At 53.3% G+C, this 26,371-nt stretch overlaps 1 protein-coding gene across 1 annotated transcript; it reads left to right on the forward strand.

Annotated features, from left to right (window-relative positions):
• The first annotated feature begins 1,953 nt into the window (after positions 1–1,953).
• On the forward strand, positions 1,954–16,743 carry SCRT2 (scratch family transcriptional repressor 2). The gene is made up of 2 exons (XM_022592788.3): positions 1,954–3,235; positions 13,898–16,743. The coding sequence occupies exons 1-2, from the start codon at positions 3,103–3,105 to the stop codon at positions 14,686–14,688; spliced, it is 924 nt and encodes a 307-aa protein (XP_022448496.1). The 5' UTR covers positions 1,954–3,102; the 3' UTR covers positions 14,689–16,743.
• Positions 16,744–26,371: the final 9,628 nt, after the last annotated feature.

The following is a 26,371-nucleotide window of genomic DNA, read 5'->3' on the forward strand; positions in this document are numbered from 1 at the left end:
CCCCAGTTCTGTCCCTAAGTCACTGTGGACCCTCAGTGTCCTGTGAAGCTCTCTGGGCTCAGTTTTACCATCTCTTATGGAAGAGGTAGGAATGATAGAATCATCGAGCAGGTGGAGGAGTTGAGCTCATGGGCACCGACTTGTCTTATTTACCCCACTGGACTAGGCACCCCTAGGGGACAGAGATCCCAGTACCCAGAACAAACTCAAAAATATGACTACACCACGAATAACTATCAACAACTTCCTCTATGTGAGCAGTGAAAAGTTAATTCTCCAACCAATATGTCCACCTTTTAAGGCTGACTCTCACCCCACAGTCATTCACTCATGATTTATTGAGCACCTTCTGGGTTCTGGCCCTGCCAACTTCCTGACCTCATCTCCTTCCACTCCTTGCTGTTCCCGAACTGGCCCAAGCTCATTTTTGCCTCAGAGCCTTTGAACTTGTGAAGCCTCTGCCTGAAGCACTCTTTCCCTGGCTCCTCCCATGGCTGGCTCCATCTCATCACTCACGTCTCTGCTTAGATGTCACCTCTTCCAGGTGACCCTTGCTGGCCACCCTGTCTAGGTACCAGCACTCTCCATCCCCACCCAGTTTTATGTCCCTTGAATGTCACCTCCAAGGAGATGAGGGACTAGGACTGTCTAGGTCACCACTTACTCCACAGAACCCCACAAACATGTGTTAGATGAACCCTGGGTGCTCCAGGTGCAACTGTACATATAGAATCCACATGGAATGAGCATGTACTATATGTCAGGCACCATTCCAAGCCCTTTTGCAAACAGCAACTCTTGTAATGCTCTCAGCAACCCCTGAACTAACAACAATTATTATTCCCATTTTATAAAATGGGAAACTGAGGCACAGAGAAGTTGAATAACTTGCCCAAGAGATCTCATGGCTAGTAAGTAGGGGAGCTGGGATACCCTACTGCAGCCTGTTAGAGTATGCCGAGCCAAACGCAGGGCAGAGTCACAAAGCTCATAGGCCAATGGGCAAGCTGGCCCTGCCATGTAGGAAGTCAGGGGCACTTCACAGAGGAAGTGATGCCTCAACTATGCCCTGAGGACAAGTAGGGCTGAACTAGGGTGAAAGGGAGGGTTCCTCTGAACAGAGGAACCAGTGTGGGGGCCAAGAGAGAGCAGGAAGCCCGCGAGGCTAGAAGTCAGCTTGTGTGGCTGGAGGGGGGAATACTGGGTGTGCCATGAATCAGAGGGTGTGGGCACCTCAGCCCTCTGTGACTGAGGTTAAAAAAAGTCCCAGAGGGCAAAATATGGGGCAACATGGCTGAGAAGATGGGCAGGGCCCCCCAGATCATTCAGGGCCTTGGCAAGATCAGGGGCCCATATTTCATTCCGAGGTTTCTAAGCGACAACTGAAAGATTGTGTGAGGGCCCAAAAGCCGGGGCGGGGGGGGGGGGGTCTCTGGGGATTTTTGCTGACTCACTATGGGATCCTGGGCACCTCCATGGCCTCTCTCAGCCTCCATGGGTCTTAGTCTCCCAACTGGTATTGGATGACCCAGTCCCAAAAGCACATACACACTGCATCAGCCTGGCATCCCATAAGCAGAATGCTGTTAACCAATGAGATCTTGGCATTCCTAGAGTCTGATTCCGGGACTGTTGTGCTCTGGACATCCCATACTTGCTGAGGCCGGCCCACCACCATGGCACTTTGCCAAGCAGCCTCTCTGGTCAGGGGGTTGCATTCTACTGCTCCTTGGTCCTGCCCAGATATGGGGGCTCCCCTAGGTTTTGGCTGGATTGGGGTGGGGGTGGGGGGGGTCTGCTCAGATCCTCCTGGAGACAAAGGAGCTGACCTGCGAAGAGTTCCAGCGGGAGCCCCACTCCCCCTCCCTTCCCCCCTCTCCCTTCCCAGTCCACGTGTCTCTATTGTCTGCTCCCCGCTTCAGGGAAAGACACAGCCTCGGATGTGTCAAAACCACCACCCCCCCGGCAGCAGGGAAATTAATTACTGGACGATTTTCACTTCCTCTTGCAGCGCGCGCCTGAGCTAGGCACCGGAACAGGACTGGCTGAGCGGGGCTGGGCATCGGCGTCGGGCACTTGCTCCCCCCATCAGTTCTGGAAGATGAAAGTTAAACCCCAAACCCAACAGGGGGCTTCAGTGGGAGGCCAAGCTGGGGTGGGGGGATGACTTCCCCTAGTTAAAGCTGAGTATCCAAACTAGCCCCTTCAAAATTGGGGGACAGGGAGAGGGCTGGCGGCAGGAGGATCGCCGTTGGCGAGCTCGCACTCTTTTCTTTGCATTCCCTTCCCTGTCCCCATGTGCCTGAACCCCGCCTGCTCAGACCACTCTACCTCCTCTCCCCTCTCTTTCTCTCGCTGTCTTGCACTTTTCTTTCCCTTTCTTTGCATCCCTGGGGTGCTTTGTTTTTGTGTATCTGGAGCTGTCTTTTTCTCCCGTGGGTGTGTGTGTTGCTACTTCTCTCCATCTCTGCCTTTCTTCTCTCTGTTTCTCTCTTGTGTCTTTTTGTCCTTATCTTGGTCTCTCTGCTCCTATTTCTACCTCTTTCAGTGTGTGTGTCTCTCTTTCTCTGTATGTCTCTGTCTTTCTCTATGTATCTCTTCTCTCTCTCTCCCCCTTGTCTCCCTCCCCCCCTTTCTCCGTCTCTCTATATCTCTGCGCCTTTCTCACCCTCACTTTCTCCCCTCCTGCCTGCCCGCTGCTCCCTGAGCCTGGCCTGCCCCCACCGCCGCCGGTTCAGGGGAACGTGTGCGGAGCGATTGTCCTGGGGGACATTTGATGGATTAGAGCGCTGAACAGTTCCATTGCTAGGGGACCACCTGATCTCCTCCAGCCTGCGTCCCATATAAAGCCGGCAGCCGGAGTGCTGAGCACAGCTCCAGCGATCGCCTGTCTGCGCGCCGCCGCCGCCAAGCCCGAGCGGGAGCCAGAGCCAGAGCCGGGGCCGCCGCCACCGGTGCCGGCTCCGCTCGGCCGGCCGCCCGCCCGCTGGGAGCTGTCCAGTGCTGAAACCCCGCACAGCCAGCCAATCGCGCCCGGCTGGCCGCCTGCCCCCACCGGGGCCCCTCGCTAGTGCCCCCGCCGAGCCCCCCGCCAGTCGCACCATGCCCCGCTCCTTCCTGGTAAAGAAGATCAAAGGGGACGGCTTCCAGTGCAGCGGGGTGCCGGCCCCCACCTATCACCCCTTGGAGACCGCCTACGTGCTGCCTGGCGCCCGGGGGCCGCCCGAGGACAACGGTGAGTGGGACCCGGCGGGGGGGTGGGGGTGGGGGAGAAGAGGGGAGGGGAGTTCGGGCCCTCCCCAACTCGGGCCACGAGGAGGGGTGCGCGCGGTAGGGAACCCCGGGAGGAGATGACCCTGGCTGTGTGCGCCCCCCGGGCTTCCCAAGGGCTGGGCGGGCGGGGCAAGGGCCAGGTCCGTACAAAGGGAAAGTCGCAGGGTCGGCCCATCCCGCCGTCAAGCGCCTGCCCGGACTTTAAAAGTTGTGGCCCTAGACTGGTGCCAGAGTGAGGGGTGGTGAGAGAATGGAGAGAGAGAGGTGCCCATGAAGGGCTAGTGCTGGGGGGCTAATGCATAAGGCAATCTGAGGGTCCCCTCTCCGTGGTTGAGGGAAGGAGGCTGGTTGCCCGAGAGTGCTCCCTTGATGGGGAAGGTAAACCGGCCTGGACTACCAATCCCTGGGGAAATAGGGTTGGTTCCCGGGGGGTGGCTGGGGGCACCCTCTCTCCCTTCAAGCCTACTCCCCCTGGCGATGCCAGACAAGTGTTCTCGGGCCCCTCTCTCGGCAACTCTTTTGTTACCCTCAGCCGCACGCCTGCCAAAGGCTGGGCCTGTCCTGGGGACTGAGAGGAAGAGGGAATTTCTAGGAGGGGTTCCCCCAAAGTGGATCCTGGTCTCCTGGGCTGCACTCCCTCCCCCTCCAGTTTCTCACTCCCCTCCAGAGCCAGTCCTGCTGTTTTTCGTCAGTCCCCTACCCCCAACACACTCTATTTCTTTTCAGAGCAAGTGCCTGTAGGGACAAGGGTTTGGGGGACGAGAGGTCATTCACGCCCAGAAGGGGGTGATCTCTGGAGGGTGTGGAGAAAAGTCAGAGACTGCTTCTGTGGACCCCATCCCCCATGAAGGGGATCACAAAGGGGTTCTCCTCTGATGGTCCCCACCAGGACAGGTGTCTTGAGCGGGGGCATCCCTTTGGCAGTAAGAAATCTGACATCACATGTGGCATCAGCTTTGGGGTGTGTGTGTGTGTGTGTGAGAGAGAGAGAGAGAAGGGGAGAGGAGGGGAGAGAAAAAGGAGAGAAGAAAGGACTGAAGAAGAGGGGGGAAGCTGAGATGGCAAAGGCAGGAGGGTGGGAGCTTCTGCCTCAGGGATTTCCAAGCACTTCACCCACATTCCATCACTCTGCCAAGCCAGGTAGCAAGAGGGCGCTGGGTAAAAGGCTCTGTGACCTCATCAAGGTCAAAGAAATTAGGGAGTGATCAGGGATACAGCTACAGCCCCTCATCTCCTGGCCTCCCCCAGATCCCCAAGAGAATCAACCTCCCTTTTTCTTTGCCCAGATGTCTCATATTCTACTGTCCTCTTTTCTTGACCCCAGGACCTCTTGGGGTTGAGGACTGAAGCCCAGGGATGTGGCTGGGCTTATCTGAGTGCTGGCAGGACAGAGGGTAGACCTGGGGCCATGCCAGGGCTGGGGACCTGGGTAGAAATGGAAATGCCTGCAAGCCTGGGATGTGGATCCCTTGGGGAACTGACACAAAGCCCTGGGCTTCTGCCCGCTGAGTCCCCCTTGGTCCTGTCCCAGGCCAGCTGAGAAAACCTAGAGAAGCCCAGAGAATTTCTCATGCACAGCCAAAACTGCAGACTGTTCCTCAGGAGGGAGGCAGGAACGCCTTGCCTTGAATTCAGTCCAAAAAAGCTTTGAAAGGAGCCCCTGAGTGAATGGTGGGAAGCAGGGTAAGGGCAAAGCCATCAGCAGGGATGTTCTACCAGCTTTGATACCCTAGAACCATCCCTGTCCTTGGCCCTTTCCCCAAAGGGCTCCAGACCAGCTCCCTCTGGGGAATCGTGAGGCTGTCCTGATAGTCTGATATCTGGTCTGGAACTCTGGGAGGCCTGGGCTTTAGGTCTCTGACTTGCTCTGTGACCTTGGGCAAGTGCCTTCCCTTCTCTGGTCCTCCGCCTCCTCAGCAGTTGAAAGAGTTTGGATGGCATGATCTAAGTATTCTTCCAACTTTGACAAGCTCAGCTTCTGTGAAGGTCAAGTGTGGGTTGGGAGGCAGTGGAGATGACTGGATGTGGGTCTAAGAGAATGCAGGGGGCCATTGTCAGGGTTTCTGTAGGGCTCCATTTACCATCTGATGTCTGGCTGAGGGTGGCAGAGTTTCTGAGGCCAGGCGTTTTTCTTGGCTTCAGTCTCTGCAGGCTGCCCCATGCTGAGGACAGGCACCCTGACCTGGGTGCCCTGGCAGTGTCTGCAGTAAATGGTTAGTGTCGGAGACCAGGGGATGACCCTTCAAGCTCTGGTATGGCCAGGGAACACAGGGTCTGCCTTGTTCTGTTATCGGGGGCCTCTTCCACCCCTGGGGTGTGGCCAGATTGGGAAGTGAAGGCTCCCTCACTGCACGGGTGGGTAGGGGTGCTGGGGGTCCTCAGAGAGCCTGCCGGCTCCTAGCGGTCCGTTGTCTCCGTTCTGCCGGAAATAACCTTGCTGAGCATTTGAGGGAAGTGTGAAAAATTGCTGAGCTGACGTTTTTCTCTCTCAGCGTGTGTAAGTGTGCTGGGTAAACAAGGAGAAAGAGAGGAGGGGGGGAGGTGAGGAGAGTGAGGGAGAGAAGGGGGGGGAGGAGAGAGGAGGGAGGGAAGGGGGAGGGCCTGGGGCTGGAGATAGTTCCAGTTATTAGAAAGATCCTCTTACAAGCCATCCCTGCAGGGTCAGGATGAGACTGGTGGGAGGGGAATCTGGGGAAGGGAGCCTATGAATGTGGAGGTCAGGGGAACCACAGGCTCCTAACTGATGAAGATGCAGGACCCCAAATTAAAGAGTGTACCCCCAGCTCAGGGAAAGGCTGGGAGTGCTGGAGAATTCCTGGAGGACTCCTCCTCCTCCTACACACACACACACACACACACACACACACACCAGCAATGCTCTTCTTTGCTTCCTTACTCCCTTCCTTCTCAGCCTCCATGGGCTGGCCAGAGGGTGTGGCAGGTGCATCTGGTCTCCAGGCTCCCCCTGAATGCACAGAACCCCTAAATAGGGAAGGAGAAGCCCCACAAATGGGGAAGGTTCCAGGTCTCTCTGCGGAGCTCCCCGAAGAAGGGAGAGCAGATCTAATTCCGCCGTCCTCTCCAGTGCGAGGCCTCCTTCTCTCCTCCTGCGTCCTCCACTGCTTTCTGCCTCCACGGAGCCTTCCCTTCCCCTCCTCTCCCTTGGGTGATTCCGAGCACAGATTCAGTCTCTCGGTGAGATGCCAACTCACATCCTCCTAACCCTCTCAGAACCTCGCCCTCCAACTCTACGAAGCCCGCCCCTTCACAGGCCTAGGCCCCCATCCTGGGGAATGCTAGGGATTCAGCCACCTCAGGGTAGGCTGCTGCCCATCCCTCTGCATAGCAGTGGTCTCCACGGACCGGTGGACGTCTACCTCTCCTCACACCCTAACTCTGAAGTCCAGCTGGATGCCAGGTCCTCCTTCCTCTGCACCCCCACCCCATCCTGCCCCCATAACTCCTTCAGAGTGCATCTGACCCAGGCAGATGAGGGCTCAATGCCAATCCAATAACGCACTTGTCTGCCCTCTGCAGCTACATTAAGCCTCCCAGCAGCTGAGGATGCGCTCCTACTTCTGCCCATAGGCTTATCTAGTTGACCACATTATACCAGCACCCGCTTCTGCTTACCCCCTCTGATGGCGCCGGGGAGTCGCTCCAGGCCAGGCCTGGGAACCTGGCTGAAAGTCCCCAATTGCTACACATCTACCCCACACTTCAGAAAGCCCATTTGGGGAGCAGGAATGCATAAGGGTAGCCCCAATCCCTTGGCAGAGGGAGCCCAGAAATGGCTGAGGAGGTGCCCAAGGACACACAGCAGGCCCATATGAGTGTTCTGCCCCGGGCATCTTGGTCTTGGTCCAGGTCCAAGGTCAAGATCAGAGACATGTCAGAGGTCCAGGTTCAAAGTCCATGTCCAACGTCCAGTCCAATGTCCAGGTCCAATGTCCATGTCCAATCTTAGGTCTAGGACAAGGTCTAAAGTCTAGGTCCAAGGTCAATGTCCCAGGTTACAGGTCCACTCCAAAGTTCAGAACAAATCCATGTCCAAGTTCAAGTTTCAATCCATGTCCGGGTCAACGTTCAGGCTCCAGGATCAGGATCCAGATCCAATTTCTAGTCCAAGGTCACGTCCAGGTCTATTCTCAAGGCTGGCTGGCTCAAGTCTTAGAGCCACCATCAGCTTTCTCTGTGGCTCTGAACTAATCTTCCCTTACCCGAGCCTCAGTTTCTCTCTTATGAAAAGAAGCAGTCAAACTTGGTCTCTTTCAGCTCTGACCTTCTAGGGACCAAAAAAATCTGATTTTCCTAAGAATTAGTCACTGGGAATGTGGAACAACAGGGTCCATGTGGGATACTGAATTTGGGGCCCCTGGTCCCCCTTAAAGCCTGGGGTCACAAGGGGGACATGAGGGGCCCAGACGGAGTGTCCACTCTTCAGACAGTCTCAGTTTGTGGCTTCTGAGAGAGGACAGGAGAGTACATCAAGTCCCTGTAGCAGCACAGCAATTTATACATCCCCATCTCACACACACACACACACACACACACACACACACACACACGCACACACACAGTGGGCAAATGGCAGTGAGAGCAGAGTGCTGAGGAAGTGCCAGAGGCAAACCTGAGGCCAGAGAGATTACTTGCCCGAGATGACAAGGGCGTAAATGGCAGACTGCATCACCCCTCCCTGGTGGGTGCTTCATCTACACGTTCCAGGGATCCCCACAGCCTGGAGGCCCTCTGGGGGGCATGCGAGACGCTGCTGAGAGAGATGAGCCCCCCAGAACTCTTGGCCTCCTTCCAGCTGTGGGCTCCCCTGGGATGAAGTGTCCACTGCCAGCCTTTGGCTAGGAAGGGAAGTTGGCATGGGCACCTTCTGGGGCACAGAGAGGGTAGGGCAGAAAAGCAGGGGGTCTGGAGAGACAATGTGCATTATGCATGACAGCCAGTCTCGAGGAGGCCCAGAAAGGGCCCCAGAGACACCCTGCAGGGAGCAAGAGGCTGCTCCACCAACCAGTGCTGGGCAACTCCAGACCCTTAGCCACCATGCCTATCTCCACAACCCCTTGAAAAATCTTTCCTATTGATTCCTGCAGAGCTGTGGACCTCCCTGTGGGCCACGGGAATTGGGTCACAGTCAGGAAAAACCAGAATATGGGGGATTTCAGGAGGGAGGGATGGTGGGGAGGGGCCCTGGAATCCTCTCAACACTCCCTGGGTCTGAGTCAGTGGGCACGAGCCCCGCACCCTACAGACCTGGTTATGTTGGGCCAGACCTCACTCTGCCCACCACTCATCTGGACTCAGGGACCCCCCCCCTCCCCAGTGGGCAGGTGTACCAGCTGCCAGGCCCTTGGAGGAGGTGGGTGTCATTTCTGGTCCAGTGCCCAGGGAACCGCTAACAAAGATGCTATAATAAGGGGAGGGGGAGGTACCAGCCCCTTTGCCCAGCTCTGTGAGCAGACAGGAGAAACTATTTTTATCCTGCTTTGCTGCTGACAGACCTGGCTTTCTGCTCAGCTGGCTGGAGCTGATTCTCGAGGCCCGAGGCCCTGGCACAGCAAGACACAGCTCTAAATAAACTCATGCAGCAGCCCCTCCAGCCCCCCCACCTAGCAGGGCCTGGCCCTCCTCAGGAAAGTGGGCCACCTGGGAAGCTGGCCCGTTACTAGGCCCCTCTCTTCTTCTGCTCATCTTGAGACAGGGAAGTGGGATTTGGGCTGGAAATTCCCTGGAGGAAGTTTGCAACACTGGGAATCTGAGAGAGACTGGGAAAAAGAACACTGGCCTGGGAGTCAGGAGGCCAGCCTAGCTCTGGTGTGAATTTGCTTTGTGATCTGGTAAAGTCTCCTCTCTGGGCTTCAGCTTCTGTAGAACTAGGGCACCGGGGCAAGTGACCACCACATTCCCTTAGACACAAGCTAATGTGCGTAAAGCACCAAGCAGGGTGCCTTGTACACAGTAAGTGCTCAATAAGTGTTAGTCATTACTTTTATTGATCATTTACAAAGATTTACAAAGGGCTGGTGCATTTTCTAGAAGAATAGCTTCTCCCCACCCCCAATTCCCCATCATCCCATCAGACACAGGCCAGCTGGGTGGTAGTATTTGAAGAAACCCACCACCCTTTCCTCCCACCAATTGAAAATCTTCCCTCCCCTAGCAGGTCTCCATGCCTGCTCAGGGGTTTTGGAAAAAAACACAGACTCTGGAGGGTTTTGAGCCTTACTCCTCCTCCAGTGACCTTGGCAACTCCTCTCCCCTCTCTGGGCCTCTGGGCTTGGCGCAGTGCCTGGCACACGGAGAGGGCGCAGGGGTAGCTGGAAGCAGTAGGAGCAGAAGTACTTCTCAGAGATGCCCCCACCCTCATCCCAAGGGGTCAGACAATTGGAAGAGACAATGTCTGCAAAGCACCCAGCACCTGATTTCTCATAAAATTCCCTTACAGAATTTTTTTCCCTTGCAGAATTTTTAAAAAATGTATTCTGGACCTTCAGTCTAAAATATCAAGACTCTTGAGTAGGGAAAACCAAAAGTCATTCTCAGGTGACATGTACATGACATCTCTACATCTCCAAAGTGTTTCTAAGCCTTCCCTATAGCCCCACGTCACAGGAGTGGCTCTGTTCCCTATCCCTCAAATGGGCCACTGGAGCCCAGAGAGGCCTTGTGACTTGCCCATGGTCACACAGCTGGAGAATGAGTAAAAGAGCCAGGATGAGAGCCAAGTCTCTTCTCTCTGAGTCCCTGGGCCTCCCTGCCTCTATCTGGACCCAAACAAGAGAGGCCTCTCTCACCCTGTTGGCTGGGGGACAAGCAACTCAGCCTTCTACAGTCACCTGTAAGGCAGAGGAAGGCACCCAAAACTTGTCTGAGTTCCACGCACAGAGTCAGACGAGCATTGCCCATAGTGTCCTAAAGGATTCTCCAGGGTTGAGGCCCAGAGAGGTGAGGTTGTTTGCCCAAGGTCACACAGCAGCCTAAGATACCCATGTGTGTCCCCTTCACTCTCTAGCAGATTAGAAGGATATCACTAGGAGATGTAGTGACAATAATAATGACAATAAAATTACAGCGTGAGAGGCTACTGTGTGCTAGGCATTGTACTAAGTATTTTACACCATTAATTCATTCAATCCTATTATGAGTTCCTTTATACAGATGTGGCACAAAAAGGTTAAATAACCTGCCCGAGGTCACATAGGTAGGGAGAGGTCTGTGGATCTGAGAATGAGGTGGAGTTGACGGCGGTTGGGGGATGGGGGACAGGACAATGGGCATCATTGAGGGGTCTATTCAGCCACGACGCAGAGTGTTTTTAGAGCATCCCAGTCAACCTTCTTCTGGTAGAGGCAGAGTCCAGAAAGGTTAAGGAACCTGACCAAGGTCACAAAGTAAGTTAGAACCACCTCTGCCAACATGACCACATAAATTCTCATACAACCCTCCACTCCCACCCCACAACCCATGCCAAACTCCGCAGCTGCTGGCCATCATGTCTGGCCCCAAAGTTCCTGTCTGGAAGGCAATTTCACATCTGTCCCTAAGCTGAGGAGGAGCCTTTGTTTGAGGCGCCCCTATTTCTACAATATATAGAGATCCCAAGCGACAAGAGAAAGGTGCTGCAGTACTACAGGCCACCACCAGAGGGAACCACAGAAATAGGGCCCTGCTGCCGCGAGGACTGCCCGGTCCATTGAGCTCCTACCAACGTGGGTCACCAGAATTTTTCTCACCAGACCATGAACCAGAAATTACACATCTTGGGTGAGGAAACAGTGGCCCAGGTTGGAGCTGCAAAATGTGTCTGTGCAGTTGCCAAGAAAACTGCAGCACAGAAACCCACCTGGGGAGATTTGTTATTATTATTCATAATAACAGCCAACGTGCCAGGCACTGGGTTGGAATCCTGTCTCTAAGTTACTAGCTGTGCAACCTTGGGCACGTTACCTAATTACCTTATGCCTCAGTTTCCTCATCTGTAAGATGGTACAACCTCAGAGTCATGAGGGTGGGATGCATTCGTGCGTACAGCTTTTAAATAGTATCTGACATATAAGTGCTCCAGGAGTGTTGGTTATTATTTGTTCACTTTTCACTTATTGTTTGCTTATTCACGGACTCTGCACTGCAAACTGTATGAGTTAGGTGTTTTTATTTTCCCCCATTTCACAGCTGGGGAAACAGAGGCACAGAGAGGTCAGTTTGTCCAAGATCACACAACTGGGAATAGTAAAACTGGAACTCAACCCAGGTAGTCTGCTGCCAAAATTGTGCTCTTAACCAATACGCCATCCTTCCTTAATAACAGCACGTGCAAGGCACTGGCCACATGATCAGTGACCCCCTCCAAATGCATTCTATACTATCCCCATACCCAGAGAAAGGAGCAGAGATGCAGAAAGATGCACAACTTGCTCCAGGTCACCCAGCTACAATCAGTGTCGGGAATCAAGTTGTCCCAAGACCAAGGACACAGAATGGTCTATGGCAGACCCTGCTGGGCCGGGGATTGAGGCTGGCCTGGCAAATCTTTATCTCCCATTCACCACCCATTTCACAAATACTTATCAAGTGTCCACTAGCTGGGGCACTGGGGATAGGAGGTGAACAACCCAGCCATGGCCCCTTCCTCAGGGACCTCCCAGCATGTGGAAAACAAGGGGAGCAGTGCAGTGGGTTCCAACTCTTGTTCCACCACTACCACTTGAGCAAGTGGTAGTGGTGGAACAAGTACCACTACCACTCTGAACCTCAGTTTTCCTTATCTGTAACACAGGTATTTTTGCGATGATTCAACGAGGTGATGGGAGTGAAGTACTTTGCACAGAGCCCGGCCCTTAGGAAGCGCTCAGTAGATATCAGCTAGTGTTGCCATTATCATCAGTAATTACAACAGGAAGAGATACGGAAGGAGAAAGAGGGAGTCTGGGTGTGCCCAACAGGTATTCAACTCAGTCTGAAACAATACTCCCTGAACACTTTGGGGCTTTAGTACCAGGCCTGATTCCTGGAGTGGGAGGTAGGGGTACCTCCAGACCAAAGGAGGGGAAGATGGGGTGCTGAGAGGCTGAGCACCCCCCATTATAAAGCTGCCACCACCAGTGCCCTCTCTGCATCTGACTACAGTGCCCCTCCCTACTGAGTCCTCCACCCCCGCAATCCCCAATCATCTCTGTGTTCAGAGGGCCCTGTGTGGGCAGCTGAAGGGACAGAGGGAAAGAAAGGGTACACCATTGCTTTCCAGGTTGGGGGACAGTCTGCACACAGACTTCACCCTGTGACCATCCCAAAGTGCCCTATGAGAGGCAAAAGCACGAAGGCTGAATCAGGCAGGCTGTTTAAGGGGACGAAAGCTCTGAATCCAGTTCCCTGCTTACAACAGAAACTCTCCTGGGAGCCCAGACCCCAGGGTCTTCAAGGAGGGTGCTGGGACCACACAAGGCCCAGGGAAGCAGGGACAAATCAGGGTGGCCCCTGCCCTTGGAAAGCCCCTGTCGAATGCCCTGGCCCACCCACCACCAGTCACTGGATCCCAAAATGGAAAGGATTTCTGGTCCAACTCTAGAGAGGAGAGAGGGGTGGGGGCTGGGGGGGGCGGGAATGAATCTCACAGGGGGACTCCAGAAGGCTTCTAGTGGAGCAGGGAGCAAAACAGGCTTGGGAGCAAGTACAAGGAAGTTCCCTTCTTGGAGCATCTATTACATGCCACATACGTGACCTCTTTTAAATCCCCCAGCAACCCTGGGAGGTGGGTCTAACAGGATTGTGATTCTTTCATACAACATATATTCTTTGCACACCTCCTTTGAGCCAGGCACACAGATCCCATCCGGGAAGCTCACAGCCTGGTGGGGGAGGCAGACAATTAAATAATCTTCAGTGAAGTCGCTTTTTCAAGCAAGTAAAAAGCATAATTATAATAGCTAACATTTATATAGCAATTACTGTGTGTTCTCTCTCTCTCTCTCTCAATTTCCTTATATGTAAAATGGGGATTATAACAGGATCTACTTCATAGGGTCTGTGATGATTAAATGAGTTAACATGTGTAAAGCATGGCGGCAGAGCTTGGCGCACAGGAAGTGCTTCATGCATCATTCTCATCACTTTACTCAGTCCTTCCAAAGACCCTGGGAAGGAGTGTCCGATCATAAGCTCCATTTTGCAGATGAGGAAACTGAGATTCAGGTGCGTCCTAGGACTGGAACTGGCAGAATGTTGCTGGAATAAAGAAAGCCTGGACTTTAGCGTCAGGCTGCCAAGGTTTGGATCCTGGCTCCATCAATTACTAGTTGTGGGCTTAGACTATACGCCTCAGTTTCTCTATCTGTAAAGTGGGTGCAATAATAATACCTTCTTTGCGTGGCTGTGAGCATTTGACAGTCAACACAAAGCCAGTAGAACTTGACCTCACCGCGCTGCACGAGGATGGGGTGGGGTGATTTTTATTGCGGCCCACGGAGTAAGGATCCGAACTCGGGCAGCCTGACCCCCAGAGCACAGGCGCTGGACAGCGACTGCTATCGTACAAGCAGCCGTCACTTCCCTACAGCGGCCACGTGGACGCCTCCCGGGCGCCTCACCTTCCCCGCTTCCGTCTCGCCCCCTCCAGGTTACGCCCCGCACTGCCTGCCCCCCAGCAGCTACGATGCGGACCAGAAGCCGGGCCTGGACCTGGGGCCGGCCGAGCCCGCGTACCCGCCGGCGGCGCCGGAGGAGTACAGCGACCCCGAGAGTCCGCAGTCCAGCCTGTCGGCGCGCTACTTCCGCGGGGAGGCGGCCGTGACCGACAGCTACTCCATGGACGCCTTCTTCATCTCGGACGGGCGCTCGCGCCGGCGGCGCGGCGGGGGCGGCGGGGATGCCGGGGGCGCGGGGGACGCCGGAAGCGCTGGGGGACGCGCGGGACGCGCGGGGGCGCCGGCGGGCGGCGGGCACCGGCACGCGTGCGCCGAGTGCGGCAAGACGTACGCTACGTCGTCGAACCTGAGCCGCCACAAGCAGACGCATCGCAGCCTGGACAGCCAGCTGGCGCGCAAGTGCCCGACGTGCGGCAAGGCTTACGTGTCCATGCCTGCGCTGGCCATGCACGTGCTCACGCACAACCTGCGCCACAAGTGCGGCGTGTGCGGCAAGGCCTTCTCGCGGCCCTGGCTTCTGCAGGGCCACATGCGCTCTCACACGGGCGAGAAGCCGTTCGGCTGCGCGCACTGCGGCAAGGCCTTCGCCGACCGCTCCAACCTGCGCGCGCACATGCAGACGCACTCGGCCTTCAAGCACTACCGCTGCCGCCAGTGCGACAAGACCTTCGCGCTCAAGTCCTACCTCCACAAGCACTGCGAGGCCGCCTGCGTCAAGGGGGCCGAGCCGCCCCCGCCACCCCCCGCCGGCCTCGCCAGCTGAGCCTCCCGACATTCCCGGGGCCCCCCCACCTGCGCCCTCAGCGTCCCCCAGCTGCGTTCCCCTGCCCACGCCCCTCGTGGGGACCCTGCTCCCAGACCGGAACTTTTCTCTCCACCCCTAACCCAGAACTCGCTTCCGGCACTGACTTCCCCAGTACATCCCGACCCACATCGTCCTTACCGGCTACCAAGATTCGGACCTTGACCCCTTGTCCACGCCCTCAAGGCTCCCAACTCAGGCACCAGGTCCGCACCTTTCCCGGGCCCTAGAGCCGGAATTTTCTCCCCCCTCCCCCCACCCAGACTCTGCACCTCTCCCCTTCTAACTTGCAGACCTTTCCTCTCATTTCTGAGCTGAGTCTCAGACTGGTTCTCTACTGGAGCCCCCAATGTAAGGCCTAAACCCCCCTTTGACTCACGCCTGCAATGGATGCCCCATCCACACCAGGACACAGGCCTGAGGGATCTAATCTTCACCCCTCTTGGAGTCCCCACTCTGTCCCTGATCCCCTCCTCACCTCGGCTTTAGGTCCAGCCATTCACACACCACCACCCCACCTTCTTCATCCTCGGGGGGCCTTCTCACCCATCCCCACCCCTACTCTCTCCAGATCCCTCATTCCACTAGCAGCTCTCACCCCTCTGAGTTCACCTGACCTGGGGCAGACCTGAGGGGCAGTTCAGGGCCCTGCCCCCTAATGTAGCCCCTCTCTCACCCCAGGACAGCCTCTCCCCAGATTCTCTGAGCACTTTCCCCACCCACAGGACTACAGGTACCCCTCCTTACTCGTTGGGGTGAGGTCTGGGGCACCTCACAAATGCCCTTCTCCCCATCCAGCTGGGCCTCTCCAGTTTATTTGTGTATTTATTGATTTATCTATTTATTATTCTATTTAATCTCTTGGCCTCACCAGGGATGGTCTGGCTTTCCCAGCTGGACTGGGAGGTCAGGGAGCCAAGCAAGGAGAGGGGCAGCAAAGGCCATAGAGGGCTGCCTGCCACCCCAACACACCCCATTTCAGGGAGTGAGGGAGAAGCCCCACCCTCATCAGAGCCTGAACTTGCTGGGGAAGGGGGCGCGAGAATGGGAGGGATAGCCTGATGACCCTCAACTGGGGGATGGGGGACATCAGGAGGCCCAGTCATGGGGCAGGTCCTCATCCTCCTGAGCCTTCTATTCCCACTCCAGGGAGACCGGAGGGAGGAGCCTCCTCGATATGTTTCCTATTTATTCCTCTTCTCGAGGGACCCCAGGTTCCAGGGACCGACTGAGCCCCGGACCCGCTGGGGCCTCCGGCCCGCTCCGCTCCACGGGAGGAGCGCTCCCTCCCGGCCACGTCTATGCAACTCTCCCGGGCAGAGGGGCCGGGGCTGCCAGCTGTCCCCATTGGCCGCCACTACCTCCCCCGCCGCGCTTCTGCATGCCCGGGCGAGGACCGAAGCACACACCTCCACGCTCGCGGACCCTGGCCCCCTCTGCTTTAAGCACACGCCACTGCCCCATCTCTAGGCGCTCAGCTCGGGGCAGGAGTCCCGGACTCTCGGACCCTCCCCCTCTCCCCTGAGCCGCAAAGGAGGGTGGAGGCTGGAGGGGCCCCTGGAGCAGGGGCACTTCTCTAGGGCTTCTCCGCTCCAGGCCCACCCGGGGAAGCGAGGCGGCAGGGATGCGGAAAGGGAGAGGGGTTTCAGAATCAATTACGGAGGGTGTTGATCCTGTAAATAGGAACTTCCGACAGCAATAATTTTCCATGCATGCTAAGCCTTTTGGCCATATTTTGTATGAGCGCTTGGCGCTCTCCCTCCCTCCTCCTCCCCCATCTCCTACCCCAGACCCCCATCCCTTCCTCACCTCCAGCAGTATTACCTGTAAGGCAATTCAGGGATATTAAAGGGACTTTGGCCACTCACCAGTGCCTCTAGACCTTGTGATGGGGACGGGTTTGGGCGGGGGGCATCTGAGAGGCAGCCAGATTTTTTTCCACTCAATTTCCCTCCCTGTCGTCTGACCAGCCTGTAGCTGCCACCAGCAGTCACACAGTTCCAGGGGTCCCTTGACATCCACAAGGTCCCAGGCATCCTCAGTCCTAAACAGTCCTCAAATACTGGGGTTGCAAACTGAAAGGGTTCAAGACCCAGATTAATAACATAAGGGAATGAAGCACGTTGCCCTAAGACATTAGGGGATGGTTGTGCCTATGACTGACAGGAAACAGTGTGTCTCACCTTAAAGAATTGCAATTCAAATTAACTGCACCTGCCAAACAAATATAACCGTGGGTCAGATTTGTCCCGACAGCCAGTTTACAACCCCTATATCCTTCCCCACTTCACCCTCTGCTGCTCTGGGTGTGGGGGTTCTGGCCAGCCCTAGTGGTCATACAAGCCGCAAGTACATGCATGCAAAAAGGTTGACTTTGGTTCAGCAGGCAACATTGTCCCAAAACAATGAGCTGCCCCTAGAGCCTGTGAGTTACCTGTCACCAAAACTGTTCAGGAAGACAGCGGACAATCAGTCCATCCTCCTTGCCAGCAGGCTTGGTGATCTTTCAAAATACAAATCCTGCCTTTGCCTTACTAAAAACCTCCCTGGGGACTACTAGCACCATGCCACTTAACTCCAACCCCCAGCACAGACCCACGGGGTGGGGGGAGGAGGCTGTGTGCTTTGAGGGCCCGATGCCAGGCTGGGGGCTTGGGAGTGGAACTCCATCTCCCCTTGGGCCACCTTTCGGTTTTCTTCCTTTTGTAGACAGTGCACTCAGCAGTTTTTTTTTTTTTTTTTTTTTGGCCACGCAGCACGGCTTGTGGGATCTTAGTTCCAGACCAGGGATCGAACCCAGATTGAACCTCGACAGTGAGAGCACAGAGTCCTAACCACTGGACTGCCAGGGAATTCCTTGCACTTTTAGAACCTGTCCATCTTTCCTTTCACACACCTCTGGACAGGCTGGCTGCATCCTGAGCTATGTGCCAGGTGTCTCCAGCAATGACAGCAGTGTGGAAATCCCCTACAAAGTTTCCAAAGCAGGTTTGAGGGGCCCAGGCACCTGATGCCTTCCCTAGCCATCCACCCGCAGTTCTCCGTAGCTACACACTGACCCTGATTGGCTGTTGCATCAATTACATTTGTTTCAGGTCCAGGGAACAGAACCCACTCTAGATCAACATTTTATAAACATCTAATATGTCATCTCGTGACCTTAAAGGGAACCAGCCCTAGCACGAAGCCCACACAGCCTAGACAGCAGAGCAGAGATGCAAAAGCCTGTGTCCCTGTTACCTGCAGCCCAGAGCACCTCAATTAGCATATCGTCCAATCTGCTTTTCACAGCTCTCTCAAAGGAAGCCCTCCAGGATGCAACTCTGGCTCTCCTCTGCCCTGTCTGGCTGCTCTGTCCAGCATCTTTGCAACCTCACCTTCCTATGCCCAAGGAAGGAACCCACTTCCTGTTCCTTCTTCTGTCGTGGTTTGTGCTCCTCAGGGTTCTCTCCCAGACTCCTCTTCTCACTGTGTATTCTCATGAGGAAATCTCATCACACCCATGGCTTCAGTTTTCACCCACATGCAGATGACTCGCAAATTTACATTTGTGATCAATGTAATGTAATTTACATTTTCATTTCTGACCTCCTCTCTGAGCCGCAAATCTGCCTGCAAACCACTGCCACATGGATATCCCAAAAGTACCATAGGCCAGCCCAAGTCTGAAGCCATGATTTGGTTCTCTCCTGCATCTGTCTTCCCTACACTTCCATCCAATCCATCAGGTTCTGTTTATTTTTCCTCTTCGTCTTCTCAGTCTCCACCCTAGTCCATAGCTACCAACAATCATCTCTTACCGGAACAACTGGACCAGCCTTCTCACTGGTCTCTCTGGATCCATTCTACCTCCACCACTTCCCTCCCTCTCTCCACAGTGACCACAGGGATCTTTTAAAAAATGCAGATCTGATCATGTCACTCCCATTCCCCTTCCCTGTTTGAATGCTTCAATGACTTCCCACTGTGTGTGGGAGGGGGGGGAGAGGAACCAGCTTTCAAAGACCTACCTGATCTCTTTCCATCACTCCAGCTGAACCTTCAGCCATGAGCCCCTTTGCTCTTTGAGTTCCAGCCACCTCTGTTTAGCAATTTTGCTCCCTCCTACCACAGGGGCTTTGCATAAGCTGTTCTCACCACCAGTAACATACTCCATTTGCACTGCCATTACCACCACTGTTGACTAGTTATTGCCTTTTCATCCTGCATCTCTCAGCTGGATGATCACTTCCCCAAGGACCACATGATCTTGGTTCACAGCACTTGCCATCAATGCACACTTTCCCTTTAATCAGTGTGATTATTTGGTTATTCTCTGCCTCCTCCATTAGATTAAAGCTTCATGAGAAAGGGACTGACAGTGTCTTTTTGCTTATCATTAAATTTCCTGGGTCTAGTGCAGTACCTAGTCAATAGCAGATAACCAGTAATTATTTTTTTAATGAACTGCACACATTTAAGTCATAATAACGGTGGCTTACGCCTAAAAAAAAAGTCTTTGTCCCTCATAGCCATAGATGATTGGTTCAGATGTGAGCATCTGACTAGAACTTGGAAATTTCCTCTCTCCCTCTCTGAGTCATAAGACCTGTAACTTGAGAGCTGTGGCTCAGATTGCTAGCTACTTATCAGCATACATTCTCTCCCTCCTTATAAGAGAACTCCATTGTTAGCTGAGCACATTGCCACATTGAATGAAGACTACATATCCCAGCTGCCCTTGCAGTCAGTGGTGGCCATGTGACCAAATTCTGGTCAATGACATGCAAGGGAAAGTGTTATGTGGAACTTCTGAGACAGCGCCCTAAAAAGGAGGGGGTTATATCTTTGCCTTTCCATTTCTCCACCTTCTTCCAGGCTGGCACTTCAGCAGCAGTCTTGAACCAGGAGGTGATGCTGAGAATAAACACCTTACTCTAAAATGATGGAGTTGACAGAAAGGGCCTGTGCCCCTAGTGACGGTGGAGCAGTCACCCCAGCCCTGGACTTCCTACTTCCAGCTTCTCTTTCATGAGAGGAAACACATTAAGGTGTTTTAAGCCTCTCTTGTCAGGCTTCTCTTACTAAAAGCCAAATATAATCCCTGTTGACAGCCACGTTCCTGTTATGGGGAGGTAGTCCCTTCGCCGAGCGACAGAAAAAAGTCTCTGAACCCACTTTTCCCTGAGGCCCAGCTTCACCCCACAGTCAAGGGCATAACCAAGTATTCCATTTTCATTAAGCTAATTCACGCTGGCTTTCTTCACCTGCAAGCAAGGCAAATACATTGAGACTAGTCTAGAAGTGCAAACACAGAGAGACCTGCGAGATCTATTATTAATTTAAAATGTAATCAAACAGCTCATATTTATTGAGCACTTACTCTGTGCTGGGCACTGTTCTAAGGACTTTATCTACATCACCTCTTTTCATTCTCTCAACAACTCTACAAATTAGGTGCCATTATGATGGCCATTTTGAAGGTTAAGAAACCAAGGCACAGACAGGTGCCTGGCCCAAGGTCACATGTCTAATAAGATGCGTGTAATTTTATTTTATTTTTTGCGGTACACAGGCCTCTAACTGTTGTGGCCTCTCCCGCTGCGGAGCACAGGCTCCGGACGCGCAGGCTCTGCGGCCATGGCTCACGGGCCCAGCCGCTCCGCCGCATGTGGGATCTTCCCGGACCGGGGCACGAACCCGTGTCCCCTGCATCGGCAGGCGGACTCTCAACCACTGCGCCACCAGGGAAGCCCGTAATTTTAACCCAGGCAAGGTGCAGAACTATTGGGGATGACCCATGAAATTCCCCCTTTGCCTTAGTTTTGGCTCCCCAGTAGCAAAGGCTTGAGTGCACATGGTTTATTTTGGAGGTGATTCCAGGAAGCAGGAGTGAGGGGGCAAGAAGAATGAGACAGAGGGTGTGTCAGCGGGGTTGTTGCTGCAGCAATGGGGCTGGGTACTGCTATTCTCTGAGAAGGGTCCAGAAAGGTCCAAATGGTCTGGCATGCTTCTCACAATTTTCCACCTATGACAATAGAAGACTGGCTTTTATTCACCAGCTCCTGTCCCCATCAGCCAACACCTCTGGGAGACTCCCACAGGGATGGAAAATATGGAAGACACTGCAAGCTTGAGCTGGGAAGCCAGCGGTGCTAGGTGAGTCTGGGTTTGCATGGACCTTCCCACCACAACTTCAGTTGAAATCAAAGGTGGGCCAAGGGGCTGTGCCACTGACACCCAGGTCTTTGCTCTGCCCTTTCCTTATCGACAAAGCTCACATTTGTTCAGACATCCACCCATCACTTAACCCATCCGGGGCCTCAAAGGAGGCTGACCCCAGGGGTGTGGCTGATTGGTCTCCTCCAAGCCAATCACAGTCATCCCAGTGAAAGACAGGTTCCAGCACCCATACTTAAGCAGCTCGGAACATGGTATGTTCCTGGAGAATATTATTAATCCCAGGTAGTCATGTGATTCGAGCTAGCTCAGTCAGACCAAAGAGAAAAGCTTTAATTCCATCTCGCTATGGGAAAGGTTCTCTCTCTCTTCTCCTGGATGTGAACTGCTATAGACTAAATGTTTATGTCCCCCTAAAATTCATAGGTTGAAGACTAATATCCAACATGATGGCATTTGGAGGTAGGACTTTGGGGAGGTGATTAGGTCATAAGGATGGAGCTCTCATGAATAGGATCAGTGCCCTTATAAGAAGAGACCCCAGAGGGCTCTCTCACCCCTTCCACTGTGTGAGAACACAGCAAGAAGATGGCCATCTATGAACCATGAAGTGGGCTCTCTCCAGATACCAAATCTGCCAGCACCTTGATCTCAGACTTCCAGCCTGTAGAATTGTGATAAATAAATGTTTGTTGTTTAAGCCAGCCAGTCTAAGGTATTTTGTTATAGCAGCCTGAGCTGACTGACAGGAACAAAGAAGGAGGCTGCCCCAGTTGGCACTGGCAGTCATCTTGTGATTATGAGGAGAAGCAGTTAAAGTGTGAAGCCACCTCAAGACCCCAAGGAGAAGCTCAGCAGGTACCAAAGCTGCAGAAGAAAAAGGCAAACTTTCTGCATAAAATAAGAACAGGAACTTAGTGATTGGTAGAAGGGAAAAAGAAGAGATGGAGGAGAAAACAGAAAGTGAGAAGGCGACCAAGCAACATGGCAGAATTCTGTAAGCCAAGCTGTAGAAACGGACAAGAGCATTTTAGGGGTAGAGAAATATAAGATTTAATGTTCCTTTTGTGGCACAGAAATCCTTTCCTCTTTCCAAACACTCAGGAAAGTCCTCTGCATACCTGATTACCTGATGTATAAGATTCTTTGTCTAAAATGAAAGGGAAGGGGAAGAGTAGGGAGCCCAGGAGCAGAACGGGGAGAGCAGGTAACTAGGGCCTTTGGTTGCAAACCACAAACATGGACTCTGGCTGGTTTGGACAGAAAAGGCATTTATCGATGTCCTGCCCCTTATTCCCTCGGGCCACCTCTGAAGCAGGAAGCTTCCTCTGGGTCCTCAGGTGCTTGCTCAGTTCGAGTATAGAGCAGCCCATAAATGGCAAAGGCTTAACATCCTGAGGCCACCCTCAACCAGTGAGGGACAGGAGTCAGTGGATAAGCCCCCCTGTCGGTCAGAGGGATGATTCTGATGCATGATGCTTCCTCTCAGAGTCTCCAGCAAGAGTAAGCCCCACTTAACCACCATGTTAACCTGCTCATCAGAATCCCCTGTATTGGCATTTCTCCCTTCCCCAGTCCTTCCTGGGATCACTGCCTACAGCAGACTGTCTTCCAAAGATGGTCACAACAATATCTCCCTTGTGGAAACAAGCTCTTTTAGAACCGTGCTACTCCTCCCATCAAGAGATGGAATCTCTGTACCTTCCCTTGAGCCTGGTGGGGGGGAGTGGTGGTGTTGTGACAGCTCCCACAAACAGAATGCCACAGAAATGATGCCAATATGACTTCCAAGACTAGACTGGAAAAGGCCATGAAGCTTCTGCCAGGTTCTCTTGTGACACTCATTCTTGGAAGCCAGCTGCCATGCTATGAGCAAGCCCAGGGCACATGGAGAGGCCCCGTGGAGGTGTTCTGGCTGATAGGCAGGATGGTCCAATGCATGTGTAAGTGGAGTCACCTCCAGATGATTCCAGCCCCAGCCATCAAGTCACCCCCAGCTATCGAGTCACCTCCCAGCTGATGGCCCAGACGTTTCAGAGAAGAGACAACCAGTCCCCACTGTGCCCTGTCTGAATAACTGACCCACAGAATCTGTGAGGATAATAAAATGGTTGTTTTATGTCACTACATTTTGGATCAGTTTATGTTACAGTGATAATAACTAGAGCAGCTCCCAAATATAACTACCTGCACACAAGTCCTAGTCTCAGGGCCTACTTTTAGGAGAATTCAAACTAAAACAAAAGGATATTGTGTAGATCCCAGGATTTCTCCAGCTTCCAGTCCCAGGCTTACATTAGCCTCAGTGGAAGGTACCTCATCTTAATCCCAACACGAGGCTTAAATCTCCATCTCATTGGTTTAGGGACAAATGGGCCGATATAGTAGAACCGCTGACTGGGCAGGTCCGCTTTCCCCTCAATTCTCCCCCTCCATGGGGTCTGCCCAAGAACCATACAGGAAAACTAGGTTGTAGCACCAGGCCTTGCCAGTTCTGTTCAGGGATCAGAGGCCATGAACTTCAGGGGAGGGTAAACCCTCTTGAGCACAGAGGTGGATGCCAATTAAGCTAAGCCAATCAGGGTAATTCCACTCCCCTTGCCAGGGATTGGTTTAGGCATGGAAATGTGATATAATCTTGCCAATGAGACATGAGGAAAAGGCTCCTGGGCAGGGGGGTGGGGAGGTAGGGGATGGTTACTAAAGCTTTCTTCACTCTTAAAAAGAGGCACAAAGGGATGTCGATGTCCTAACTTCCACCTTTGAAAGCTGTTGTATGTGATGATTGGAGCTACAGCTACCATCTTGGGACCATGAGGGGCAAGGCTGAGGATAAAAACCAGAATATGGAGGATGATGGTACAAAAAGCTGGAAAGAACCTGACATTGTTCAACTACCTCTTCACCAATCTTGGATATGTCTACCTCCAGACATCTTAATTATGTGAAAATACAAGTCTTCTTAATGCTTAAGCCATTTTGAGTTGAATCATAGGTCTCTCAATATGCAGAATTTGTTGCCAGGAGTGGGGGGTCTCACTGGGCATACCATGATGAGAGATTCAGGACAAATCTCCATTTTTCCATCCTAGAAGCTGTTCCCCCTGCCTCTTCTTACTTTCCGAAATTAGGAAGTGGTCCTAAGAGGGACAATTTCCCTCTTGATGAAATTCTCTAATTCTCAATAATTCTGGGACTGAGGTGTGGGTGTTAGCTCTACATCCTGAAACAAAGTATGGTTTAGGTGCTCAGAGGGGTTATATTGTGGAACTGCAGAAAGAGAAAGGTTCAAGTCAAATTCATAATGGCCTCAGCATTCCAAGGTTTGCAAGAGATTAAAAACCCAACATGAATGATCTTCAACAGCAAAATGGGGTATTGCACAATTCACAGAGCACTTATTATGTGCTTCTTCCCAAATCACACTCAACAACTTTACCCCATTTTGCAGAGGCTTCAGAAAGTGTCCGCAACTGACTAGTGCAACAGCCACCCAGCCCGTGCCCAGGGATAACTTCTCTGGTTTTTCTCCAGCTGAGAAGGCGAGTATGCATTCCCCATGCATGTGACAACCAGGGTGAGAAGAACCACCAAACCAGACTTGCCTGTCTTCAACCAGGTCTGGGGCTGTGCCACCTCCCCGCTTTTGCTCAAGCTGTTTAGCTGGAATATCCCTCCTATCTACCTTTTATTCAGCACGTTTTATATGCCAGGTACCTTTCTAAACACTTTATGTGTTATTCTCATTTACTCTCCCTGGCAATTGAGAGAAGAAACTGAGGCACAAAGAAATTGAGTACCCCACCACACACACACACACACACACACACACACACACACACACACGTCACACAGCTAGTTGGTGATGCAGCCAGGATTTAAATCCATGCCATTCAAGTGACTCCAGATCCTGTACCCTAAACCATCACCTGCTTCTTCCCTCTCACTCTCCAGGACCAAGCCATTTTCCAGTGTGAATACCACCCCTCCAGGGAACCTTTCCTGGTGCTCTCAGTCAACACGGCCTCTTCTTCAGCACTCTGGGTGTCTGTAATGAAACCAGTCACCTTACTTTTTTTTTTTTGGCCTCACAGCGCAGCATGTAGGATCTTAGTTCCCTGACCAGGGATCGAACCCACGCCCCTTGCATTGGAACCGCAGAGTCTTAACCACTGGAAGGCCAGGAAAGTACCCCAGTCACCTTCCTTGATTACCACTATGTAAGCACTGATTTACCCCCAACCCTGCCCTCTATCAGCCATTATCTCTGAGGGTCCTCACAATCTCCTCACAACCATTTTACAGAAGGCTGATGCTCAGAGAGGTTAAGGAACTTGCCTGAGACCACACAGCTAGTGAGTGGCCAGATGGGATCTGAACCCAGGTCAATCTGTGCCAAAGCCGTAATGTTGCCATAGATGCTGATAAACACCTGAGATTTAAACCAGGAGCCTACCTTCCTCTGGCTCCAGAGGACACTGGGTGCTGAACCTGGGCTCAAGGGGATGGAGAGTTTTAAACAGAAGAGTGGGGATGGCAATCAGCATGTTTGGACCTAAGTCATCACCACCACCCCTTGCAGCTTTGATGTCCTCATCTATAAGCAGGTGTTTAGTGGCCTGGGACTCTGAGCTCAGATAATCTTTCATTTTCAGCGGCCCTATCTTGGACAAGTGCTTCAACAATCACACCTACTTCCTAGTGGCGCTGTGAGGATACAACGAGACTATTATTGTGGAACTCCAGGGCAGTGCCCACACACTGTCAACATGATTCCAAAAGGCTCCTTGTTACAGTTACTTTTGCTGAACCGAGGCAACCAGCCGTGGGTAGAGAGAGCACTCTGGAGCCTGACTGCCTGGATTTGAATCCTGGTTCAGCCACTTACTAGCTCCATGACCTTGGGTAAATCACTTAAAAAAAAAAAAAAAAACCTCGCTGTGCCTCAGTTTCCTCATCTGTAAAATGGGAATAATAATCATACCTAGCTTGTAGGGTTGTTTTGAGGTTTAAATAAGTTAATGTACATGCAAAGTGTTTAGAACAGTGCCTGACACAGCACCAGATTCAGCAGATTCGTAGTATTTCGAATGTCATTGGTATTATCACCACCTCCACGACTATTACCGCTAGGGATCCAAAGGCTGGGCAGCCAAGAGCCAGGTTTTGCCGACTCACCCTCGCTGGGCAGGTCCAGCCCCCGCCAACCCGTGTCCCCGCCCCCGCCCCTGCCACCCGTGACCCTGAGTTAACCCCGAACTGTGCGCCACCCGCGCCCCTCCCGCCCCACGACCTGCAGACTCACCCTGAGTCAGCCTTCCCCGGCGCTTCCACTCCCGGGACGCCGCGCGGCAAAGGGGAGGCGGCGAGGCGCCCCCCAGCGGAGAGCCAGAGCTCCGCACGCGTCCCGCAACGCCAGGAGAGCCGAGCGAAGGTCCCGCAGGGGCGCTCGGGGTGGGCCAGACCACTGTGGGGCAAGGGGAGA

The sequence above is a fragment of the Delphinapterus leucas genome, chromosome 15 (assembly GCF_059928025.1).
Source record: "Delphinapterus leucas isolate spDelLeu-1000000601 "Yukka" chromosome 15, BTC_Dleu_Yukka2, whole genome shotgun sequence".
Lineage (NCBI taxonomy): Eukaryota > Metazoa > Chordata > Mammalia > Artiodactyla > Monodontidae > Delphinapterus > Delphinapterus leucas.